Source organism: Acytostelium subglobosum (assembly GCF_000787575.1).
Source record: "Acytostelium subglobosum LB1 DNA, scaffold: scaffold4, whole genome shotgun sequence".
In the NCBI taxonomy this organism is placed as follows: domain Eukaryota; phylum Evosea; class Eumycetozoa; order Acytosteliales; family Acytosteliaceae; genus Acytostelium; species Acytostelium subglobosum.
Window position 1 is genome coordinate 1338680 of NW_012236528.1, and position 20860 is coordinate 1359539.

Below are 20860 nucleotides of genomic sequence, written 5' to 3' on the forward strand. Positions count from 1 at the left end.
TTATCCACCTCCATCAATCATTAAAAACAAACAACAACTTGATAAAGTAATAACTTTTACTTCAATAATACAATAATAATATAATTATTTCAAAAAGATAGAATGAATTCTACCATTCCCATACCAATACCCTATCAAACAACTTTGTCAACTTCATCAACAACTTCCACAATGGACTCTCAGTTGAAAGGAGATTATATCCATAAGACCAGTTCATTTAGACATATGATTACCAAGGGAGGACTCTATCCTCCAGAACCAAATCGCTACCACCTCTATGTCTCGTTGGCACGTCCATGGGCTCATATAAGTTTATTACAAAGTAATACAATTAATTTTGATAATCCACTTTACCACAACATCATAAATTTGAGTGATCAATCAATTTATCAAATCAAAATCACTAACATCTCGATATCGATATCCTTTGAGAACGATTATTGTTCGTAGACTGAAAGGTCTTAGACAAATAATTGGTATGACTATTCTTGATTACTTCCTCAGCTCTGAGGGTTGGCACTTCTCTGAGAGGGAAGGTTGTGATTTGGACCCGATAAACAACTACACCTACTTGAGCCAAGTGTACCATCACGCTAATCCTCTCTATGAAGGTAGATATACTGTGCCTGTACTATGGGACAAGAAAACATCGACAATTGTTAACAACGACTCTGGTGATATAATTCTTATGTTGAACTCTGAGTTCAATCAATGGTCCACCAACCCATCACTTGATCTTGCACCTCGAGAGCTCTTACCCATCATTGATGAGACCAACTCCTACATTGACGATATCAACAATGGTGTATACCGATGTGGCTTTGCTGCAGACCAACAAGCTTGTAAGTATCAGAACTCAAAATACTCTTAATAAATATTAATCACATTCTTACTCAATCAATATAAATTAAAGACGAAACTGCTTTTAGGAATGTATATTCTGCTTTGGATGTCTTGGAGGCTCGCCTATCAAAGACTAGATGGTTGGTCAGTGACAGACTGACTGAGGCAGAAATTAGACTATTCACTACCTTGATCAGATTTGACATTGTGTACTACGGTCACTTCAAGGTCAACAAAAGAATGATCAAGGACTACCCTGCCTTGAGTAACTACCTACGCGTCCTCTACCAGAACGAGGCTATCAAACCCACCGTAAACTTCTACCACATCAAACATTGCTACTACGAGTCTCAAAGATCAATCAACCCTTCTGGAATTGTGCCCATTGGTCCAGAGTCAACTAAAACTAATATTTACTTTTACAATGTCTTGATCAATAATCCTTAATAATAAAATAAAATATTCATACAATATGATCAACCTATAAATAATTGCCAGCAATAAATACAAATAATATAAATATTTATTTATATTATTGAGAGAGATAAGAATGGATGGATGAATGATTGATATGATGATATGATATAGGGTAGTGATACCCTTCAAGGTGAATATGATTGATCAGTCTCTCCATTTGCCGGCAAATGGTGTGTTGAGTCCATCGCACCGCACCAGCAATGCTGGATCAGTGATCCAATAAATAATGTTTGTTGTTGATGTTGCCGTTGTTGCGTCCCCAATGTTTGTCGTCGTCGTCCTTCTCAAAGAGGTAGTTGTTAGTGTGAAAGTGGCAAGTAATACCACCACCACTTAATGAATGCGTGTTGTTGATGATGTTGAGTGATTAGTGATTGATTGATTTCGGCTCCTTGTAGATGACATCTTGATACCCTGATAGGTCCATCATCTCTAGTCGCTGCATAATGTTCTCCATTGATGGCCGCATGAGTGGATTCTCCTCCCAGCACTCGGTGATCAACTTTACAAACTCGGGTGGACATTGCTTAGGCAGAGGCGGACGCAGACCCTCGCGACCCACGGCAAAGATCACCTGGAAGGGTGGCATGCCGGCGTAGGGGTCCATGCGAGTGGCACACTCCCACATCACAATGGCAAATGAGTATACGTCTGCCTTCTCGGTGTAGCGTTGGTTGCGCAGCACCTCCGGTGCCGTCCAGCATGGTGTGCCACACGCAGTCATTGTGGCCGTCTGTTCGATGGTACTCAGACCAAAGTCGGCCACCTTGACCTTCCAGTTGTCGTCCACCAGGAGGTTGTGTGACTTGAGGTCTCTGTGCAAGATGATCGGATTGGAGTTGTGTAGATAGATTACGCCCTTGACGGCATCCAGACACATCTTTCTGATGAGTGTCCATTGAAGTACCACCTTGGCATCGTGCAAGATACTATACAATGATCCACGAGGCATATACTCTGTACATATACAAATGTTTGGAGGTATAGTACATGATCCCAAGAATTGAAGTACATTTGGATGTCTCAGGTTCCTAAGTTGATTGAGTTGATTGAGTGAGTGAGTGCCTCCAAAGTATCCATGCATGGATCCATCAATACATACTTCATCAACTCGATCTCCCTGTGGAACTCTTTCATGACGACCTCTGTAATGTTGTGGGCAGGCAGCTTCTTAACAGCGACAACGGCGCCACGCCAGTATCCCTTGTAGACCTCGCCAAAGTTACCCTTTCCAATGCGCTCGCCTAGCTTTACCTCTCCAATGTCAATGTTCTTTCCCTCTGTTGTGGTGGGTGGACGGATGTGTCAGTGTCGATCAGATGATGAACCAATCAATCTATATAGCCACACGTACCTTTGATCTTTTGATAGCCCATGCGTCCAATCTTTCTCTTGACAATGACAAAGGTGACGATGATGAGTAGCATGCCACCCACGATTGAACCAGAGATGATGGCCCACTGTTTGGTGGACAGGTCGTTGAAGCCTCCACTCTTCTTCATCGTGTAATAGAGCAACACCTGCACCTTGTACAGACAGACTCCGTTGGTAATGACGTTGGTCGTCAGCTGATTGATGCCCGATACGTTGTATAGGTTCGGGTGGGTGACGTTTGTGATGGGCATCGGCTGCACGGTCAGACAGCGCATGCACTGGCACAAGGGCGCCGTGTAGGCTATTGTGGTGGGCGGGCCAAAGTTCTCATTCTGTATCATCATCTGCACAACGGCGTTCTGCATGTCGGCATGGCAGTTGAACGTGCCATACAGGTTGAAACCGACCGCCTGCAGCACGGCATCCTTTGGCATTGGGTCCAAAAAGTGATTGATGCCATTGTTCCAGTGGCCCATATCATCATAGCTGCATGCATACGTAACATTGAGCGTGCTGTTGCAGAATGAGCAAGCAAAGTACGTGCCACCACTCCAGAACAAATCGACTGTTGCCACGCCGTATCCAGGAATGATTGGTACATCACCTGATGTTGATGTATCCTCCAACTCATTATTATCTATATTATTACTGTTGCTGTTGCTGTTGCTGTCATCGAGTCGATCATATAGTGTCATGTCCATTTGATCGCTACTACTATTACATGTATGAAAGAATATCTGTAGTAGCAAGATGATCCCCAGTGCAATGAAGGGTCGACATCGTGTCATCATCGTCATCATTGTCAATGAGTGAGTGAGTGAGTGAGTGATTGTGTGTGTGTGTAACTGCGTGATTGATTGATTGATTGAATATGTGAGTGCTTGATTGATTGAATGATTAATAAATGGTTAACATGAATGACATTGTAGTACAGTATAAGTATGTATAGTATAGTAGTATGTATATTTATAACTACATGTAATGTAAATGTAATGTATGATTACTGCGAGTGCGTAGAACACAAAGAAGCAAGCAAGCTGGTAAACAAACAAACACACACTCCACTCACATCACATTGTCATGTACCCCAACTAAGGTTGAAAGTCTAGGCATGATTGGTACATGTATTATTATTAATGTTGTGGGATTGTTTGTTTGCAAAGATGCTCAAGGCAAGAGTTGCCCATTAGGCTTTGACCCACATCCGCCATCAACTTTTCAGATTGTTTTTGCCCACACTAGAGGTGTGCATCCACTTTTCGAAAGGGCGAGCTCGCCCACACCCACTTTCAATCAACAATACATTGCAACAATAATCTATGATCATTCCTATGCTTCTGGATTGTTTTGAATGATTGATTGTTTGATGGCCTTCATGCCCCAAGCCAAAGACATTTTATTGTATCACTCAACAAAGTAGATGATGTATGTCTATACAAGTTTGTTGAGTCGATGATTGTTTGTTTGTTTGGGGTTGATTGATTGATTGACTGATTGAAAGGAAAGAGAAGAAGAAGAAGGATGTCTGCTCACCAGAGATCCAGCTGAGTTTGAATTTGAATTTGAGTTTGAGTTTGAGTGTGTGTGGGTGGGGGACTGGAAATTAGGTTGGATACGAAGAAGGAGTTCCATTCGACTGTGTGAAGTGAGTATCGATATTGCCATCGGTCTGGCTGGTGTGATGAGATGAGGTATTATGTGTGAGAGTGATGATGGTCGATCATTGATTCGGTTTGATTATGACATCTGGCCAGCCAGTGACATCAACTGCCTCCATTCGCATTAGTGCCACCTCCATTGACGGACGATTGTCGGCGTTCTCAGCCCAGCAGTCGGTCATCAGCGTCACAAACTCAGGCGGACAGCTGCGAGGCACGGGCGGACGCAGACCCTCGCGACCCACGGCAAAGATCACCTGGAAGGGTGGCATGCCGGCGTAGGGGTCCATGCGAGTGGCACACTCCCACATCACAATGGCAAATGAGTATACGTCTGCCTTCTCGGTGTAGCGTTGGTTGCGCAGCACCTCCGGTGCCGTCCAGCATGGTGTGCCACACGCAGTCATTGTGGCCGTCTGTTCGATGGTACTCAGACCAAAGTCGGCCACCTTGACCTTCCAGTTGTCGTCCACCAGGAGGTTGTGTGACTTGAGATCTCTGTGCAGGATCACCGGGATTGAGCTGTGCAGATATATGATGCCCTTGATCGCGTCCAGACATATCTTCTTGATCAAACTCCATGGCAACACCATTGTTGGATCGTGCAATATCGTGTACAACGATCCCCTCTGCATATACTCTGTACAAATACAGATGTTTGGAGGTATCGTGCATGATCCCAAGAACTGGATCACATTTGGATGTCTCAAGTTCCTGTTTTTGATTGAGTAATTGAGTGATTGAGTGAGTGAGTGTGATCAGGTGATCGATCAATCAATGTTTGGAACTTACTTCATCAGGTCAATCTCCCTGTGGAACTCCCTCATCACACTCTCAGTGATGTTGTGAGCTGGCAACTTCTTGATGGCCACAACTGCACCTCTCCATTGTCCCTTGAACACCTCGCCAAAGTTACCCTTTCCAATCCTCTCTCCAAGTTTGATCTCTGTAATATCAATCTCTTTACCCTCTGTTTATGATGTATATGCGTATACGAGGTTAGTAGATGTGACGCGTACTCCTTGGCCTCGGCGCGCAGAACCCCCGCCTGGGGAAAACTGTGACTTACCTTTTAACTCTATGTATCCTTGCCTGGCAAACTTGTTGCGAACATAGACAAAGACTATGATAAAGACTAGTGCTCCACCTGTTATCGAAGACGAGATGATGATCCAGTCTTTGGTCGAAAGACCTTGGGGTTCGGGCTTGGGTCCATCAGTGGTGGCGCCAGTAGCTGTGGTCGCGGCTGTTGTAGCCGTGGTCGCGGGTGTAGTCGTCTCTGTTGTCGCCGACGTGGTCACAGTCGTCGTTGCTGTAGTAGTCGCTGTAGTGGCTGKGGTGGTAGACGTGTTCGATGTCGTTGGTGTAGTGGTTGTGGTGATGGTCGATGTCGTTGGTGTCGTGGTGTTGGCGGTCGTGATCACAGGGGGATGCATCGTGTAGTAGAGCATGACCTGGACCTTCCACAGACATATTGGATTCCTAAACACATTGATCGACACCGAGTTGGCGCCTGTATAGTTGTAGATGTCGTGCTTCCACTCGGCTGCCGGGATCGTAAAGCTGGACACACACAACGGACACTCGCATATGTTCTCATAGTCGACCGTCGTCTGGTTGCCCACTTCTTCGCCCTCGACCAATATCAGCAGCTGTGTCTTACTGTGTGAGTCGACGTCACAGTTGAACGTGCCCCACAGCTCAAAGCCGATGGCCTTTAGCGCGGCATTCGATGGCATTGGATCTTCAAACACCTGCAGACCATCATTCCAATTTCCCTTTGGGTTGCCATTATCATCTTGGCTACATGCATAAGATGAAGCATTTGTTGTAGTGCATGAACAATTGATTGTCATGCCTCCTGTCTGTTATTCGTTTGATTGATTGGTCGATTGATTGAGTGGGGGTAGGGGGGAAATGGGGAAATGGGGGTGGGATGATTCCGGGAGCACATGTTAGTGATCAATCAATCAATCATATGATGAAACTACATACCCAGTATACATCGGCAGTTGCTAGACTATATTCTTTCAGTTCATCCTTGGAGGGGAACCTTGGACGTGACTCCTGGTACTGGATCGGTATCCTGCCGACTCCGCCCCCTACACTTCGGCTTCCGACTTGTTGCAATGACACTGACAGTGAACCCACTGGACAATGTATCAGGAGCAGTCCCAGTACAATGGTCAGATACATTAGTACTGACTTTTGAACATGTAGGCTCATCATTCAATATTATTATTTGTTTGTTATTGTGTATGTGTGTGTGGAGATGATGATGGTCGCTTGCTTGCTCACTCGATCACTCGCTAAATCGGGAAAGTTCGCTGTTATATAATATATATAGTATATGTTTGCTGTATTTTGATTGATTGTTTGTTGTATATTACAATGTTGATTGTTTGATTGATCGAAGTCTATATTTTACAATTATATGTCGTCTTTGATTGATTGGCTGAACGATTGTTTGTTTGCTATTGTTTTGTTTTGTTGTTGTGTACGTTATCTGTTTGTGTGATTGTGTAATTGTGTGTGTGTGTGTATGTATATGTCTTGCAAAAGTGGAGGTGTAGTACTTTGATCAAAGACTAAGTTGGACCTTGGCACTCTCACACACACACACACCAAAGTCTACCAAACAATGTGTGAAACCGACACAACAATAAGATTTCGTGTGAATAATACAAAATATCAAGTATCCGCTAGTGTTGAAAAAGAAGGGGGCTTCGCAAAGCGAAAAATTAGGTCCTGGTCTTGCGGTGCTGGGGCTGCAAAGACCAACTAAAGCCCTGCCTCTACGTTGTTGATACATAGGAGGACCAGGTGTTAATCACAGCCCACCAATGCAACTTTCACCAAAGTCCACTCCTTGTACAACATTGAATGAATAAATGAATGTATGATGATCATCACCATTTATTTACAACTTGTGCAGAATACTTTGTATCGATTGAATTGATTATACGCTCGAGGAAGAAGCTATAGTCTGGATGTGACTCGGTTGTCACAATGGCAGTGGCATTGTCAAAGTACACTCTTGCACTTCTAACAATTGATTGTGCGTCCAACGTCGTCTTGATACGATTGGCGCATGACATACATCCAATGCCACCAATCTTAATTTCATAATACGTATCTGATAACACTGTTGCTGCTGTAGTTGCAGTACTTGTTGTTGAAGTGGAGAGCGTTGATGTGAATGCACTCATACCACCTTCATTGACAAAGCGTACTATGTCTGGACTGATGGTCAATGCTAGGGAGAGGGATAGGATGAGTGCAGTCCTCTTGTTGAAACCATAACGATAGATTGTGTATGATAGTGATAGTATGGTGAGTGCTGCAAACTGACTCCTATAAGGGTTCAACACAGAGAAGCCTGAACATGATACAGAGAATGCATTCAACACCAATTGCACTACACAACATGATGACGATAACAATGCACTTGCGACAGGTGATATCCAACTTAAGGTACCACTATTATTATTATTAACTTGTTGTTTCTTTGTTATTGTTGTCATTATTTGATTGATTGATGTATGATTGATGATGTAAGTTATTTATAATACAAGTAAATCATGAATTGAGCAATGAGTAGTGAGTAATGAGTATGACAGGTGTCATTTAGTTGAATCTTTGTAACAAAGATGACGAGGAAAGATGGATCGGGACAACCCACATGTATTGATTCAGATTCGAATTCCGAATGGAACACTTTGGAGTTAGATACACATCACTCTTATGTGTTGTTGTCGTTGAAATATAATAATTCATTATTATTAGTTGTTGACTCATCAATCAATTAATCAATCAATCAAACAAACAATCAAACTAATAATAACTGTAATAATACAACATCAAGTATTTGAGTATGACAATGAATGAATGAATGATTGAATTGGAGAAAGAACACGAACAAAGTTAAGATTGAGATGGATTGATATTATTATTAATTAATAAATATCTTGTTTATTGGCTTCAAGAGGCATAAGATACTTTTTGATTGATCAGGGGCACCTGGGGAAGGACCTACCAATCATACCCGAGTGGTGGTCACCGAATAAATAAAATATCTTTGAACAATGAATGATCACACCCAGTGATGGCTTTAGTTCACCAACAGACATCAATCACACACACCTACATTATGCAAAGATGGATTGATTGGAACGAGAGAGTGGATCACTGCTCATTCTATCTTGAATCAACGATCGTCAATATTCCATTTCGTTAATATCAATATACAGATAACATATTCAAATGTATAAACCAAGTAACACTGTATACTTGTTCCTGGCAATCACCTTGTTGTGTGTTGTCACAACAACTAATGCCTTGAGAAAGCCCAAGGCCCCACTCATCTACCCCATGAGCTCAAACGTGACCAATGTCCACATAGTCGCTCACACTCATGACGTAAGTTCATCAACTTCCAAGACCATACTCACACTGACTGACCAACATGACACTCACTCACTCACCTACTTAGGATGTTGGCTGGTTGAAGACTGTCGACCAGTACTATGTCGGCCTAAACATGTCGATCGCCTTTGCTGGCGTTCAGTACACTTTGGACGAGGTCATTATGGGCCTGCTCCAGAATGCCAACAGACGTTTCATCTATGTCGAGATCGCCTACTTTATGAGATGGTGGAATGAACAGACGCCAGAGCTTCAGGAGGACGTAACCGAGTTGGTCCACAATGGCCAGCTTGAGTTTATCAACGGAGGCTGGTGTATGAATGATGAAGCCACCACCTACTACGACGACATCATCGATCAGATGACCTTGGGACACCAGTTCCTCAATCAAAAGTTTGGTGTCACTCCCAAGATTGGCTGGCACATCGACCCCTTTGGACACTCCAGTGCCCAGGCTGCCCTCTTTGCCAACCTAGGATTCGAGGCCTTCTTCATATGTCGTCTCGACTACCAAGATGATGTAAGTTAAGTTAACATGAAGTCACGTGATTGATTGGATGTCATGCGATCATGTGTCACGTTATCAACTTGACACCTGACATTTTATTAATTCGCCAGCCTTACTAACTCCTGTCTCCTACTCCCGCCCGCCAACCCTCTAGGCCATCAGACTGGCTGACAAACGCATGGAGTTCATTTGGAATGGTACCCAGTCCACGCCACAGTACCAGTTGTTCACGGGTGTCCTCAGGAACCACTATTGCACACCATCTGGTTTCTCTTTTGAGGACGGAGACGACCCCATCCAGAACGACCCAACTCTATTCAACTACAATGTCCAGCAGCGTGCTGAGGAGTTCGTCGCAATGGCCCTCGAGTATGCCTCGCACTACACCACCAACAACGTGTTGATCCCATTCGGCTGCGACTTTGCCTACATCGACGCCAACCTCTACTTCAAGAACATCGACAAGTTGATCGCCTACATCAATGCCAACCCACAGTATGGCATCAACGTCTTCTACTCGACGCCATCGATCTACACCAATGCTGTCAACGAGGCCGGAGTGTCCTTCTCGGTAAAGACCGACGACTTCTTCCCATACGCTGACAATGAGTACTCTTACTGGACTGGCTACTTTGTGAGCCGTCCCGCCCTCAAGGGTTACGTTCGCCAGACCAACGCCCTTCTCCATGTCGCCGAGCAGCTGCTCGTCACATCGCAGAGCGAGATCCCAAGTGTCCAGTCCACATACTTCCCCCAGGTCGAGGTACTCCGCCAGGCCCAGGGTGTTGCCCAGCATCATGATGCCGTCTCCGGTACTGAGAAGCAGGAGGTCGCATGGGACTATGCCATGCGATTGTCAATCGGCCAATATGCCGTGTACGAGGCACTGGACAGTGTTGTCGGACAACTACTTGTCGGTTCAGGCAACCAATCTGTACCATCCATGCAGTTCTGCCCATTGCTCAATGAGTCTTCGTGTCCAGCTCTGACCCAGCTTGCCCAGGGAACCAATGTACCAGTCGTCTTGTACAACTCATTGTCCTGGTCTCGTTTCGAGCATGTCCGTCTCCCCGTCCCAACAGCCACAGTCTACGTGTCCAATGAGTATGGCGCTGTGTCCTCACAGACCACCACCGAACAGGACGGCACTATCTCCCTCTCGTTCACTGCTGAGGTCCCACCCTTTGGTTTCGCCTCTTACGTGCTCTCGACCAGCGCACCACAGGACTCTGAGGCCGTCCACGCTGAGGCTCATGCCACAGCGGTCACCGCAGGCGACATAGTGATGCAGAATGCTTTCATCTCTGTGAGCTTTGATGGCAAGACCGGTGCCATCAAGAGCATCACCAATGTCACCTCTGGCTCATCAATCGCAGTCACTCAGGAGTACTTGATGTACGACCCATCAACGGGTGACCACAGCTCGGGTCAGTGCTCGGGTGCCTACATCTTCCGCCCCGTCAGCCAGACCCCCTCGACCTACACCACCACCGACCCCAAGGTCACCTACGCCCCAGGCAGCATGGTCAGCACACTTACTCGCTATTGGAACGCCAACATGATCCAGACATTCCGTCTGTACGCCAACGCCTACTACCTCGAGCTGGAGGAGACCGTCGGTCCTATCAGCATCGCTGACAACAAGGGCAAGGAGGTAATCTCTCGCTACACAACCGACCTGCACACCAACAACCTGTGGTACTCGGACGCCAACGGCATGGAGATGCAGGAACGTGAGCTCAACAAGCGCTACTCATGGAACTACACCGTGGTGCAGCCCGTGTCTGGCAACTACGTGCCAGTCAACGCAATCACATACTTGCAGGATACCACCAAGAACCAGCAACTGACTTTTGTCACCGATCGTTCGCGCTCATGTGCTTCACTCAGCGATGGCGAGATCGAGATGATGTTGCACCGCAGGACATTGCGCGATGATGGTCGTGGTGTGGGCGAGCCCATGAACGAGTCGACACAGATCGTCACAACTACCAAGATCGTCTTCCACGGTATCAACAACGACGCACAGTCTATGTACCGTCCATTGTCACTGGAGCACAATCACCCATTGTTCCCCGTGTTCACCACCACCCAGCAGTCCCCCAGTGTCTGGTCCTCGCAGTACCGCGGCACATACAGCCCACTGGCCCTCAACCTCCCAGCTGGCGTGCGTGTCCACACCCTGCAGTGGCTGGACGGTTCAGACACATCCATCATCTTGCGTCTCCAGAACATCTATGAGCTGGATGGACAGGACACTGTTGATCCCCAACTGATCACTTTGGACGCCAGCACACTGTTCTCCACCTACTCTGTGACATCAATCACCGAAATGAACTTGTCGGCCACCCTCAAACTATCCAGCTTTGAGCGTTTGAGCTGGAAGACCAACACTGGCACATGGTACCCCAACAATGGATCATTGGATAACTTCACCGTCCAGCTTACTCCCATGGATGTCCGTACATTTATCATCACCCTCGAGTCTTCCATTTAAATAAATTGATTGATCGAACCCAGGTTATTGATTGGAATAGTTCAATAATTGAATGAGTGATTGGAATGATTCCAATGAGTATATTATATATTATCACAACAAGATGTTTATTTAGATGTTGGCAGAGGCAGTGGTGGTGAAGGTCTTGACATCTGGGTTCTTCTTGCCTGGGTTGCCCAACACTTGCTTGAATGGACTGCCCTCAATGTGCTTTCCGTTCAACTTGACAGCGGTCGAGAATCTTCCGTTGCCCTGGAGCGAGTAGGCGGCGGTGTAGGTACCGTTGGTGTTGTCGATGGCGTCCAGAGTGATGTACTCGGCTGGTCCGGTGATGGAAACCTCGAACTTGTCGCCTCCGTAGGTCTTGGCCTCGCCCTTCTTGTTCTTGGCGGCCACAGTGAAGGTGAATGAACCGAATGACGATCCGTCATCGGCTCCCTCAATGCACTTGACATTGACTGGCATGTCCTTGATGGGGACGTCGCGCAGGGTGACGTTGATTTGGTAGTCTCCGTCGACGGTTGGCTCGTACTGGACGGCGTAGGTACCGTCGTTGTTGTCGGTGACCTTTGGGTCGACGACCAGACCGTTTGGTCCGTTGATGGTAACAGCGAAGGGGTCTCCTCCGTCGGTTCTGGCTTGTCCGTTGGTGTCGATGGCAAAGATGGTGAACTCAGCGACGGCATTGTCGAAAGCCTCAACCAAACCTGGGCCCTTGGCGTAGGAGTGGTTGGCAGATGGGGCTGGCTTGACGCGGACGACCTTTGGGAAGCCGTTGACGTTCTCGCCGTCGAGGGTGAGGTTGATGGTGTAGTCACCTGGAACCTTTGGCTCGAACTCAACGTCGTAGGTACCGTCTCCGTTGTCGACCATGACTGGCTCGACTGGGGCTGGTCCCTCAACAGTGACGACGAATCCGTCGCCACCGTCGTTGCGGTGAACTCCGTCTGGGTCGACGGCGTGGATCTTGAACTTGGATGGCTGGAAGCACTCTCCGTGCTCCAAACCTGGACCCTCAGCGTACGAGTTGTTGGCGTCGGCGGCGGGCTTGATGTGGATGTTCTTGGGGATGTCCTTGATTGGCTTCTCGTTCAGAGTGACCAGGATCTCATAGTCGCCTGGCTTCTCTGGGGTGTAAGCAACGGTGTAGGTTCCGTCGCCGTTGTCCTCAATGGAGACGTCGACCTGGTGTGGGCCAGAGATGGAGACCTGGAAGGGGTCACCGCCATCAGTGCATGGCTTGCCGTTGGCACCGACAGAGTGGATGGTGAACTGGGTTGGGCGACGAGCCTGGGCGGCATCGAAACCTGGACCGTCACAGAAGGAGTTGTTCTCGTCGGCGGACAAGACACGGACTGGGACTGGACCCTGGGCCAATGGGGTGCCGCGGAGGAAGACCTCAACGGTGTGATCACCACCCTTGGTTGGGTTGTAGACGACGTCGTAGGAACCGTCGCCATTGTCGTGGACGTTGGCTGGGACGTTGCCCTCTGGGCCGGTCACCTTAACGGTGAAGTCGTCTCCTCCGCGGGTCATTGGCTCGCCGGCCTTGTTGCGACCTTGGATCTTGAATGGGGCTGGGACGCCAACCTTGGCACCCTCGAGACCTGGGCCGTAGGCGTTGGACTCGTTGTGGTCAGCACCGTCGATCTTGACGTGGAATGGCGAGTTCTTGATGTCAACGCCGTCCAACTTGATGTGGATGACGATGTCTTGTGGCTCGGCCGAGGTGTAGTTGCCCTCGTAGGTTCCGTTGGCCTTGTCGACCAAGTGGACTGGGATCTGGGCACCGTTGGCACCGGTGACGGTGACGGCAAAGTTCTCTCCGCCGTTGGCCAATGGCTCACCGTAGTAGTTCATGGCCTTGATGGTGAAATCTCCACGCTGGTTGACGAAACCGCCCTCCAGACCTGGTCCGTAGGCGAGCACCTGGGAGGCGTCTGAGGTGGTGCGTCTCTTGCGCTCGAGGGCTTCGGCGGCCTCCTTGTCGCGCTTGCACTTGTTGACGGCGTAGTCACGGAAGTAGGAAACGTAGGTGATGACGGACAGCTCGTCTGGCAGGTTGACCATGTCAGATGGGTCCATAATCTTGGGGATCTCGTACTGCTCGAGGGCGACATCCATGGCACGGTCGACGTCGGTCAGGGCGTCGTTGGTCAGAGAGTTCATGTCGAGAACGCCTGGCTTGAGCGAGTCGGTCAGGGCCGACAGCACCTTGCCGTCTCTCCACGAGTCGGTGAAGTTGTCCACACGGACACCGTATGGCTTCACTTGGTTGCGCACCCACTCCAAAAGGGCGGCCTTGGGCGAGTCGGTCTCGGCCATCTGGATCTGGTATCTCAGAATCAGGGTCCAGATCAGACCGAGGATGAGCTTCAGTTGGCCATCGACGATGTCCTCAGCACCAATGCCCACCAGCTTGAGACCCTCCTGCTTGATAAAGTTGACGGCCAAGTTGTTGTTCTCGATCTTGTGCAGTCTGATCTTTGGCTGCTTGTTGAACTTGAGGATCTTCTTGCTCGAGATAATCTCGAGAAGGTTAATCAACTTGACTCCGTCCTCAAGGTCTGTGGCGAGGTCATTAATCTTCAGGATACGCTCCTTAAGATAGTTGTTGGCCCAACCAGTGAAGGTCTGGTATTATGGGATGAGATGGAGAGAGAATGAAAGAAGAAGAAGAAGAAAGAGATAATTATATGTTAGTGATCAAGTTATGACTTTTCATTCATTCATTAACACAACACACTGTGTGTGAGTGATCATCACGGTCAAGATAAATCTTGATCATGAGATATATTATTACAACATACCCTCTTTTGGACATCAATCCAAGTCTTCTTTGTCTCAGTCATGTTTAACAAAGATTATATAATATATATAGGATTACAATAAATATTTACAAGATATAACAACGATGGTGATATGAAATGATTTTCATTCAAGACAGAAGTTTGTCCAAGTAGATCTGAATGAATGAAAGGTTGACAAATCATTTTTATTTATTCAACAACATGAGTGAGTGCATCATCCCAACAACAAAACTGATGCATTCCCCATCAGTTGAATCACAAAATGCAGTTGTCGAACTTCTTATTCATTTGGTCCATCCAATAAAAAGCCCCAAGGATCGATGAATGGGATTATTAATCTAGATTAGGTTGAATGACATTAAATATATTGGGTTGGTTTAGGAAGTTATAACTCTTGAAGAGGACGGCAGGGTAGGATAGGTTCACTATCAATTCAATCAACATCGATCGATCCAAATCAAGCCAACCTAAAGTAATGGGACCTTGACTCTGTTAATGTAATGGGTCTTAAAGTCAACAGATAATAAGTAGTTATTTGTTGGTTGACTTTGTTATAATATTATCATGCATGTTTGTTCTATCTCTTTAACTTTGGTGAATGAATAGGATGAATGACTCATGACTCTAGGTGCCTTTGCATTCGTGGCACACACACAAGTAGTTGACTATCTTTGAAAACCAAAGAGTCACTGCAGCCTGGGTGAGAGAGGTGTGTGTTCACATCATCATCCAATCAACATAGTTTTATCTTTATCTCTAAGTGTTCACTACACATAATTATAGATAGATAGATAGATAGAGATATAGAGATAGTATATTAATAACAATAATATGGGTATATGTAAATGCAAGAAGAGATCAGACGACTTTTGCTTTGTACACAAGAAGTTCATCTGCGAGGGTTGTGTAGTGACTGATCATTCAGTCGTAAGTTGAAATGAACAAACAGTTAGAGAGACAGAGAGAAAGTCAGTACTGACAACCAATCGATATCGATGTTAATACATACTTAGTGTCATGTTGGATCATATGTAGACTGGTTGAATGATAGTGACTTTGAGGAACCTGTATGTGGAATATGCAAAGGAGAACTAAAGAGTGATAACTGTATCAGGTTGATGTGTTATGGTATGATTTAACCAACTGCGATACGACATGGTACGACACGGCACTGACACACAGACATTGAATGAATGGTACAGACCTATTCCATCCAGAATGTATAGATGTATATGCTTGTTCACTGCCACCAACAACTGCAATGGCTGGCTACGCATGTCCAACTTGTAACGTATGTGTGTGAGCTATCGAGCAAGGTGATGGATGGCTTGGCTGACCCAATCAATCAATCAATCAAACAGAAAGCAATACTACCATCAAATGAGCGACAGGACGCTCTATCAGTTAATATTAGGAAGACGTTTGCAGTGTCTTCATGGGCAGAGCCATTCTTGGGCTTGACACATAAACATTCATCAATGCCATCGACTTCACAGACTGCATCACAGGTGCTGTCACCGGGCTCGGACGGCAGCGGCGTCGATCGCCACGACATCATGTCATTCACAGGTCAGATCAACCCGTCACTGCTGGAGGAGACTCCACCTCTGTCACATCTCAACAGCAATCCCTATGGTCTGGCCATCCGCAAGCAACAGGCGCCCACACAAGGCAAGAGCGACACAATCATCCAAGTCTCTCAACAACTGACGCCAAACATGGTGGATGACGAAGAAGACAAATACAACAAGAAGAGTGTACTACTAAAGAATATTATAAGGTAAGCTTAACTGGCCAGGACATGGTTGGCGATGATAAGGTCTGCTGACACTCATTCATTCAATCAATCAATCAGGTTTAAACAGGAGAACAAGTTTACGTTCTATCTAATTGTGATCCTGCTGATAGTTGGTGTTATCTATGTACTGAAGAACAGGGGCAATGTCGAGGATCAACCATTCGCAGAGATAGAGGAATAAATGTCAACCAACTCTTACACTTGTAAAGGAGTATACCCTGCAAGCAGGAGATCATGGATGATTGGAGGAATAAATACTAACAATGTAGACAATGACGACTACTCTTTATTGGCCACCTTGTTCTTAAGCGCGGCGTTCAAAGCTTCCAATCCTGAAGGTCCCATTTGGTTTAGTTTGGTGGGAGAGCCGACGTATTGACTGGCGCGTCTTGCGATTCTAATGGCCTGGCCACCCTTCATCGAGCTCATCAGACTGTCCATGAATTGGCCGTGTGGCTGATTGTCATCGTCGTCATCAGAGATGGCGTGCACGTTGATGTTGGGCATTGGTATTGGCATCGTCTGCTTCAGCTGGGGCTTGGCACCGGCTGGCACGGCTGGCTTCTGGGACTGAGGCGATGGGGCATTGAGCTTCCTGGCGGCCATCTTTGTGGCGTTCTCGCGGTCCTTTAGCAGCTGCTCATAGCATCTCTTGAACTCGGCCCTGAAGCGACCGACCGTTGCAAAGAACTCCTCTGGTGTCGCGGTCTTGGTATCTTCGCCATAATGCTGGACGGCAGCGGTGAATGACTCGCAAGCCTGGTTGACCTTCTTCTCGAGTGCGGTCACCTGGTCCTGAGCCTGGGACAAGAAGTTGTTGAGGACATTCTTTGACACGCCCTCGGCCAGCTCGACCTCCTGCTTCACCTGATTGATGCCCTTGCGCAGACCACCAAGCTCAGACTTGAGGTTCTGGACAGAGACACGCTTGCCCTCGTCGACCACGGCGATGTCCTCGTGGACATTGAGCAGGTCTGGGTGCTTCTGCTCGAGGAACTGGATGAGCCAGGTGAGCAGGGTGAGCTTGCTGTCGGTTGGTGATCGCACGTCGCCCAGTGACAATAGTGAGTCCAGCTTGAATCCGTACACATCGCCACGCGGTGTGCCTCCATTGATAAAGTTACCGAGTGATAGAATGATCTCGAGCAGCTGCTGTAGTCTTCTGTTCTCCCTGAGTACCTGTGATGAGCGGAGGAGCGCGTCTGCATCCGGTTGAATCTCCTCGATCTGTGATGCCATCTTCTGCTTAAAGATGAAGCAGTCGAGCTTCTCGCTGAGACGAGAGACCTTTGACATCTCGTAGAGAAACTGCTCGGGCTTGCCAAGCATGCTAATGTCCTCCTCCTTGAGTATGTCGATCTCCTCTGGGGTTGGACAGAACTTGGACAGCGACTTGGCGTCCTCAAGAGACAGCTTGGTCTCGTCAAAGTTGTTGATGGCCTTGGCCAACTCGGGCAGGGGCATCTTGAACCTGCTCAGCATGATAGAGATACCTTGCGATCGCTTTATGTCGAGGATGCTGATGGCTGGTGCTGCCTTGCCCGGGCTCAGCGGATTGTCTGACTTTGGTGCGCCGCCAGCAGATGGTGCAGCTGGAGCTCTGGGCTTCTTTGCCGCGAACAGGTCCTCCAAGGTCTTGAACTGATCGTTGAGGTTGTACTCCTTGACGTTCATCCAGACTGAGCTCTCGATTGAGTTGTTGTTCACCTTCTTCCACTGCAGACCGACCATCTTGACAGAGGGGACTGGTGGGGTCTTGCGTGTTGGCAGCACTGGGCCAGCAGGAGCTGCGGGTGCACCAGCCTTCTTGCTGCCAGGGGGAGGTGGTGGAGGTGGCGGGCCACCAGCACCACCAGGAGGAGGAGGTGGGGGAGGGGGAGGGCCACCAGCGCCACCAGGTGGAGGAGGTGGTGGTGGTGGAGGAGGAGGTCCACCCGACATTGGTGCATCAGGGATGTCAACGCTTGGTTGATCTACAGATGGAGATGCCTCAGTTGAGGCTGGTCGCTGCTGCTGTTGCTGTTGAAGCTCTGAGTTCTTTGCTGTCAACTGTGAGGACAAGTCCTTAGACTTAGCCAACTGCGCATCCAAGTCCTTAATGTTCTTCTCAAGAGTTTTGATCGTGGAGCTAAGGTGTATAATCTCAGACCTAGACTCTTCCAGTGTGCTGTTGAGTGATGATATCTGGTTGGTGTAAGGTGTGATGTCTACCTCTTGTCTGACTGTTGGAGGCGTAGTTGGTGGTGGCATGGTTGCTGGAGTCGCCGCTGATACCTGAGCCGCAGCGATGGCGGCTGTGGCAGCAGCACTCTTGAGCTTGGACACTTGTTCACTCAGCTTCCTGTTCTCCTCGCTCAACGAGTCGATCCTGGATGCCTGCGACTCACGAGTGGGATCGCTGAGCAGTGTGCCAACGGCCTCATCCAGCAGATTCCACTGCTTGCCACCCAGGTCGGGCTGGGTGGAGGCCAGTGTGTAGAGACATCGCAGAATGGACATGAAGTGGTGGTGTAGCGCAGGCGAGGGCTGCAACAGAGTGTGGAGTTTGGAGCTGACCTCTGAGGGCGACTGAATGTTGACGTCGGTGTAGGCAGAGCCCATCTCTTGATTGTCCTCATCCTGGCACTCAAAGAAGACGTCAATCTGCACGTCCAACTCCTGATGCTTGCCACGTGATGGGTTGACCAACTCTATCAACTCGAGTGCTGTGAACTCTGATCGCAATGTGACACGAGTCTGGAGGTCAGGTGGTGAGTTGACCACTGAGTTGACAAAGGTCATGAAGGAGGTCTAATCGAGGGTAGGGTAAGGTTAGTATACTTGGGGTGCGTGCCATTGATCACAGGACAACAGCAACAACAACATACCCAGTATTCATATTGAAGCTGTGTCTTGGCCACTTGACGGGCACCCTCGACGATGGTCCAGAAGCGAGACTTCTCACGTGATGACTGTCTAAAGTTCTCGAGGGCTTCAATCACGAATGGATGACCAATCTGGGGCACGAGGGCAAGGGCACCAGTCAGCGAGAGGATGGCCGAACGGAGATCAGCAGGATAAGACAAATCGAGACACAATATCAGCAACTTGAATGTGTGTGATGTGGCCATCACACTCTTTAGTCCAACCTGGCTGTTCAACAATGACTTGATACATAATACACAATCTGACATGATGGCAAAGTCTGATTTGTCCTTCCTAAATTGATTGAATGATTGAGTGAGTGATTGGAATGATTCCAGATGATGATTATACTCACTCTTGTTTGAGTTGGTATGCTTGGAAGATCTTTAGAATCTCGCCAAAGCCACCAAGTTGAAGGAATGAGTTGATCCATGACATGGGGTTGCTGCCTAGACAGACTCGAAGCTCAGAGATGAGTTTGTGAGTGGCGGCATTCTCACGCAACACCGAGAGGAAGTATTGTGGCGTGTCATAGAGACTGCCATTCTGCTTGGCCTTCTCCTCGGTGTCCCTGATCTTGTCCTTCTGACCCATGAGCAGTATCCACTTCTTGTCGTTGCTCATCGACATCATCTCGACCTTCTTGGCGTCGGGCACGCCCAGCTCCTCGAGCAGGTGGGCAAACTGCTGTGCCAAGTCCTCCTCTGTTATACCTGCTGGTACCAATGAAGGTGATGTTGGTTTGGCACCACCAGATGATTGAGAGTTTGGTGACAAAGGAGTCGAGCTTGTCTTTGCCCTATCCCTCTCCTTCGAACCATCCTTCTCCTTATCCTTTTCACCTTTAATTCCTTTTATTAGATTACCAAACATCGATTATTATCTCTATCTATTCTATCTACTATATATTATTTACTATTATTACAAATACAATTATAACTACAACAACAACAAGCTAACATTGATATCAATGTGGTCCACAAACACTAGTCATCGTGACGACCCACTTCTTCCACAAGACAACATAGTTTGGTTTTGTAATTATCTCTCTCACCAACTTGTAAACATTTTTTTTCATTTAAATTGTTTTTTTATCAAATCAACCAACCCATCACTTTCGTCCAATGGTCCAAATCACATAACATTGTGACTACTATTATTATGTGTAAATCATACATTGACCAATCAATCACGCAAACCAATCATTCAATCCATCAATTAAATTATAAATACTATAAGTTATTATTACTTCTGAGATAGTGTGAAAGTGAAATGAGTCTTACTCGCTGAACGAGGAGATGTTATTTGTGGAATGGACAACAAACAACACAGATGTACACGAATCTTTTTTATCAAAAGGTGGATGTTTTTGATTGGAGTTGTTGGGCTTGAACTGGCACATCACCCAACCCCAAACATATTAATTAATTAATTCGATTATAATTATTAATAAATAAATTATATCACTGATAGTACTAACCCCGATCGTACATTTTCACACAACAAACAACTTATGTTAAAATCTCTGGCCTGTCTCCCTTTTCTTCTGCCTTATTGGTCAACAAC

The 20860-nt window shown here is 47.1% G+C and overlaps 7 protein-coding genes across 7 annotated transcripts; 3 read left to right on the forward strand and 4 right to left on the reverse strand.

Moving 5' to 3' along the window:
* Window positions 1-186: 186 nt before the first annotated feature.
* Window positions 187-1284, forward strand: SAMD00019534_026940 (hypothetical protein; the record flags this gene model as incomplete). Its single annotated transcript, XM_012901992.1, has 3 exons — window positions 187-306; window positions 431-842; window positions 914-1284. Coding segments are annotated over 3 exons (903 nt in total), but the record flags the coding sequence as incomplete, so codon positions are not given.
* A 244-nt stretch (window positions 1285-1528) lies between these two features.
* SAMD00019534_026950 (hypothetical protein) lies at window positions 1529-3389 on the reverse strand (the record flags this gene model as incomplete). Its single annotated transcript, XM_012901993.1, has 4 exons — window positions 1529-1652; window positions 1734-2351; window positions 2423-2600; window positions 2675-3389. 4 exons carry the CDS (start codon window positions 3387-3389, stop codon window positions 1529-1531), a joined length of 1635 nt encoding a protein of 544 aa, XP_012757447.1.
* A 1025-nt stretch (window positions 3390-4414) lies between these two features.
* On the reverse strand, window positions 4415-6548 carry SAMD00019534_026960 (hypothetical protein; the record flags this gene model as incomplete). The annotated part of the gene is made up of 5 exons (XM_012901994.1): window positions 4415-5066; window positions 5145-5322; window positions 5422-5685; window positions 5824-6217; window positions 6348-6548. The coding sequence occupies 5 exons, from the start codon at window positions 6546-6548 to the stop codon at window positions 4415-4417; spliced, it is 1689 nt and encodes a 562-aa protein (XP_012757448.1).
* A 2067-nt stretch (window positions 6549-8615) lies between these two features.
* On the forward strand, window positions 8616-11782 carry SAMD00019534_026970 (hypothetical protein; the record flags this gene model as incomplete). The annotated part of the gene is made up of 3 exons (XM_012901995.1): window positions 8616-8771; window positions 8845-9297; window positions 9440-11782. 3 exons carry the CDS (start codon window positions 8616-8618, stop codon window positions 11780-11782), a joined length of 2952 nt encoding a protein of 983 aa, XP_012757449.1.
* Window positions 11783-11893: 111 nt separating this feature from the next.
* Window positions 11894-14634, reverse strand: SAMD00019534_026980 (hypothetical protein; the record flags this gene model as incomplete). Its single annotated transcript, XM_012901996.1, has 2 exons — window positions 11894-14416; window positions 14593-14634. 2 exons carry the CDS (start codon window positions 14632-14634, stop codon window positions 11894-11896), a joined length of 2565 nt encoding a protein of 854 aa, XP_012757450.1.
* A 789-nt stretch (window positions 14635-15423) lies between these two features.
* Window positions 15424-16571, forward strand: SAMD00019534_026990 (hypothetical protein; the record flags this gene model as incomplete). The annotated part of the gene is made up of 5 exons (XM_012901997.1): window positions 15424-15519; window positions 15606-15720; window positions 15795-15883; window positions 15954-16372; window positions 16448-16571. The coding sequence occupies 5 exons, from the start codon at window positions 15424-15426 to the stop codon at window positions 16569-16571; spliced, it is 843 nt and encodes a 280-aa protein (XP_012757451.1).
* A 98-nt stretch (window positions 16572-16669) lies between these two features.
* Window positions 16670-20167, reverse strand: SAMD00019534_027000 (hypothetical protein; the record flags this gene model as incomplete). Its single annotated transcript, XM_012901998.1, has 3 exons — window positions 16670-19180; window positions 19258-19588; window positions 19650-20167. 3 exons carry the CDS (start codon window positions 20165-20167, stop codon window positions 16670-16672), a joined length of 3360 nt encoding a protein of 1119 aa, XP_012757452.1.
* Between the last annotated feature and the right edge of the window lie 693 nt (window positions 20168-20860).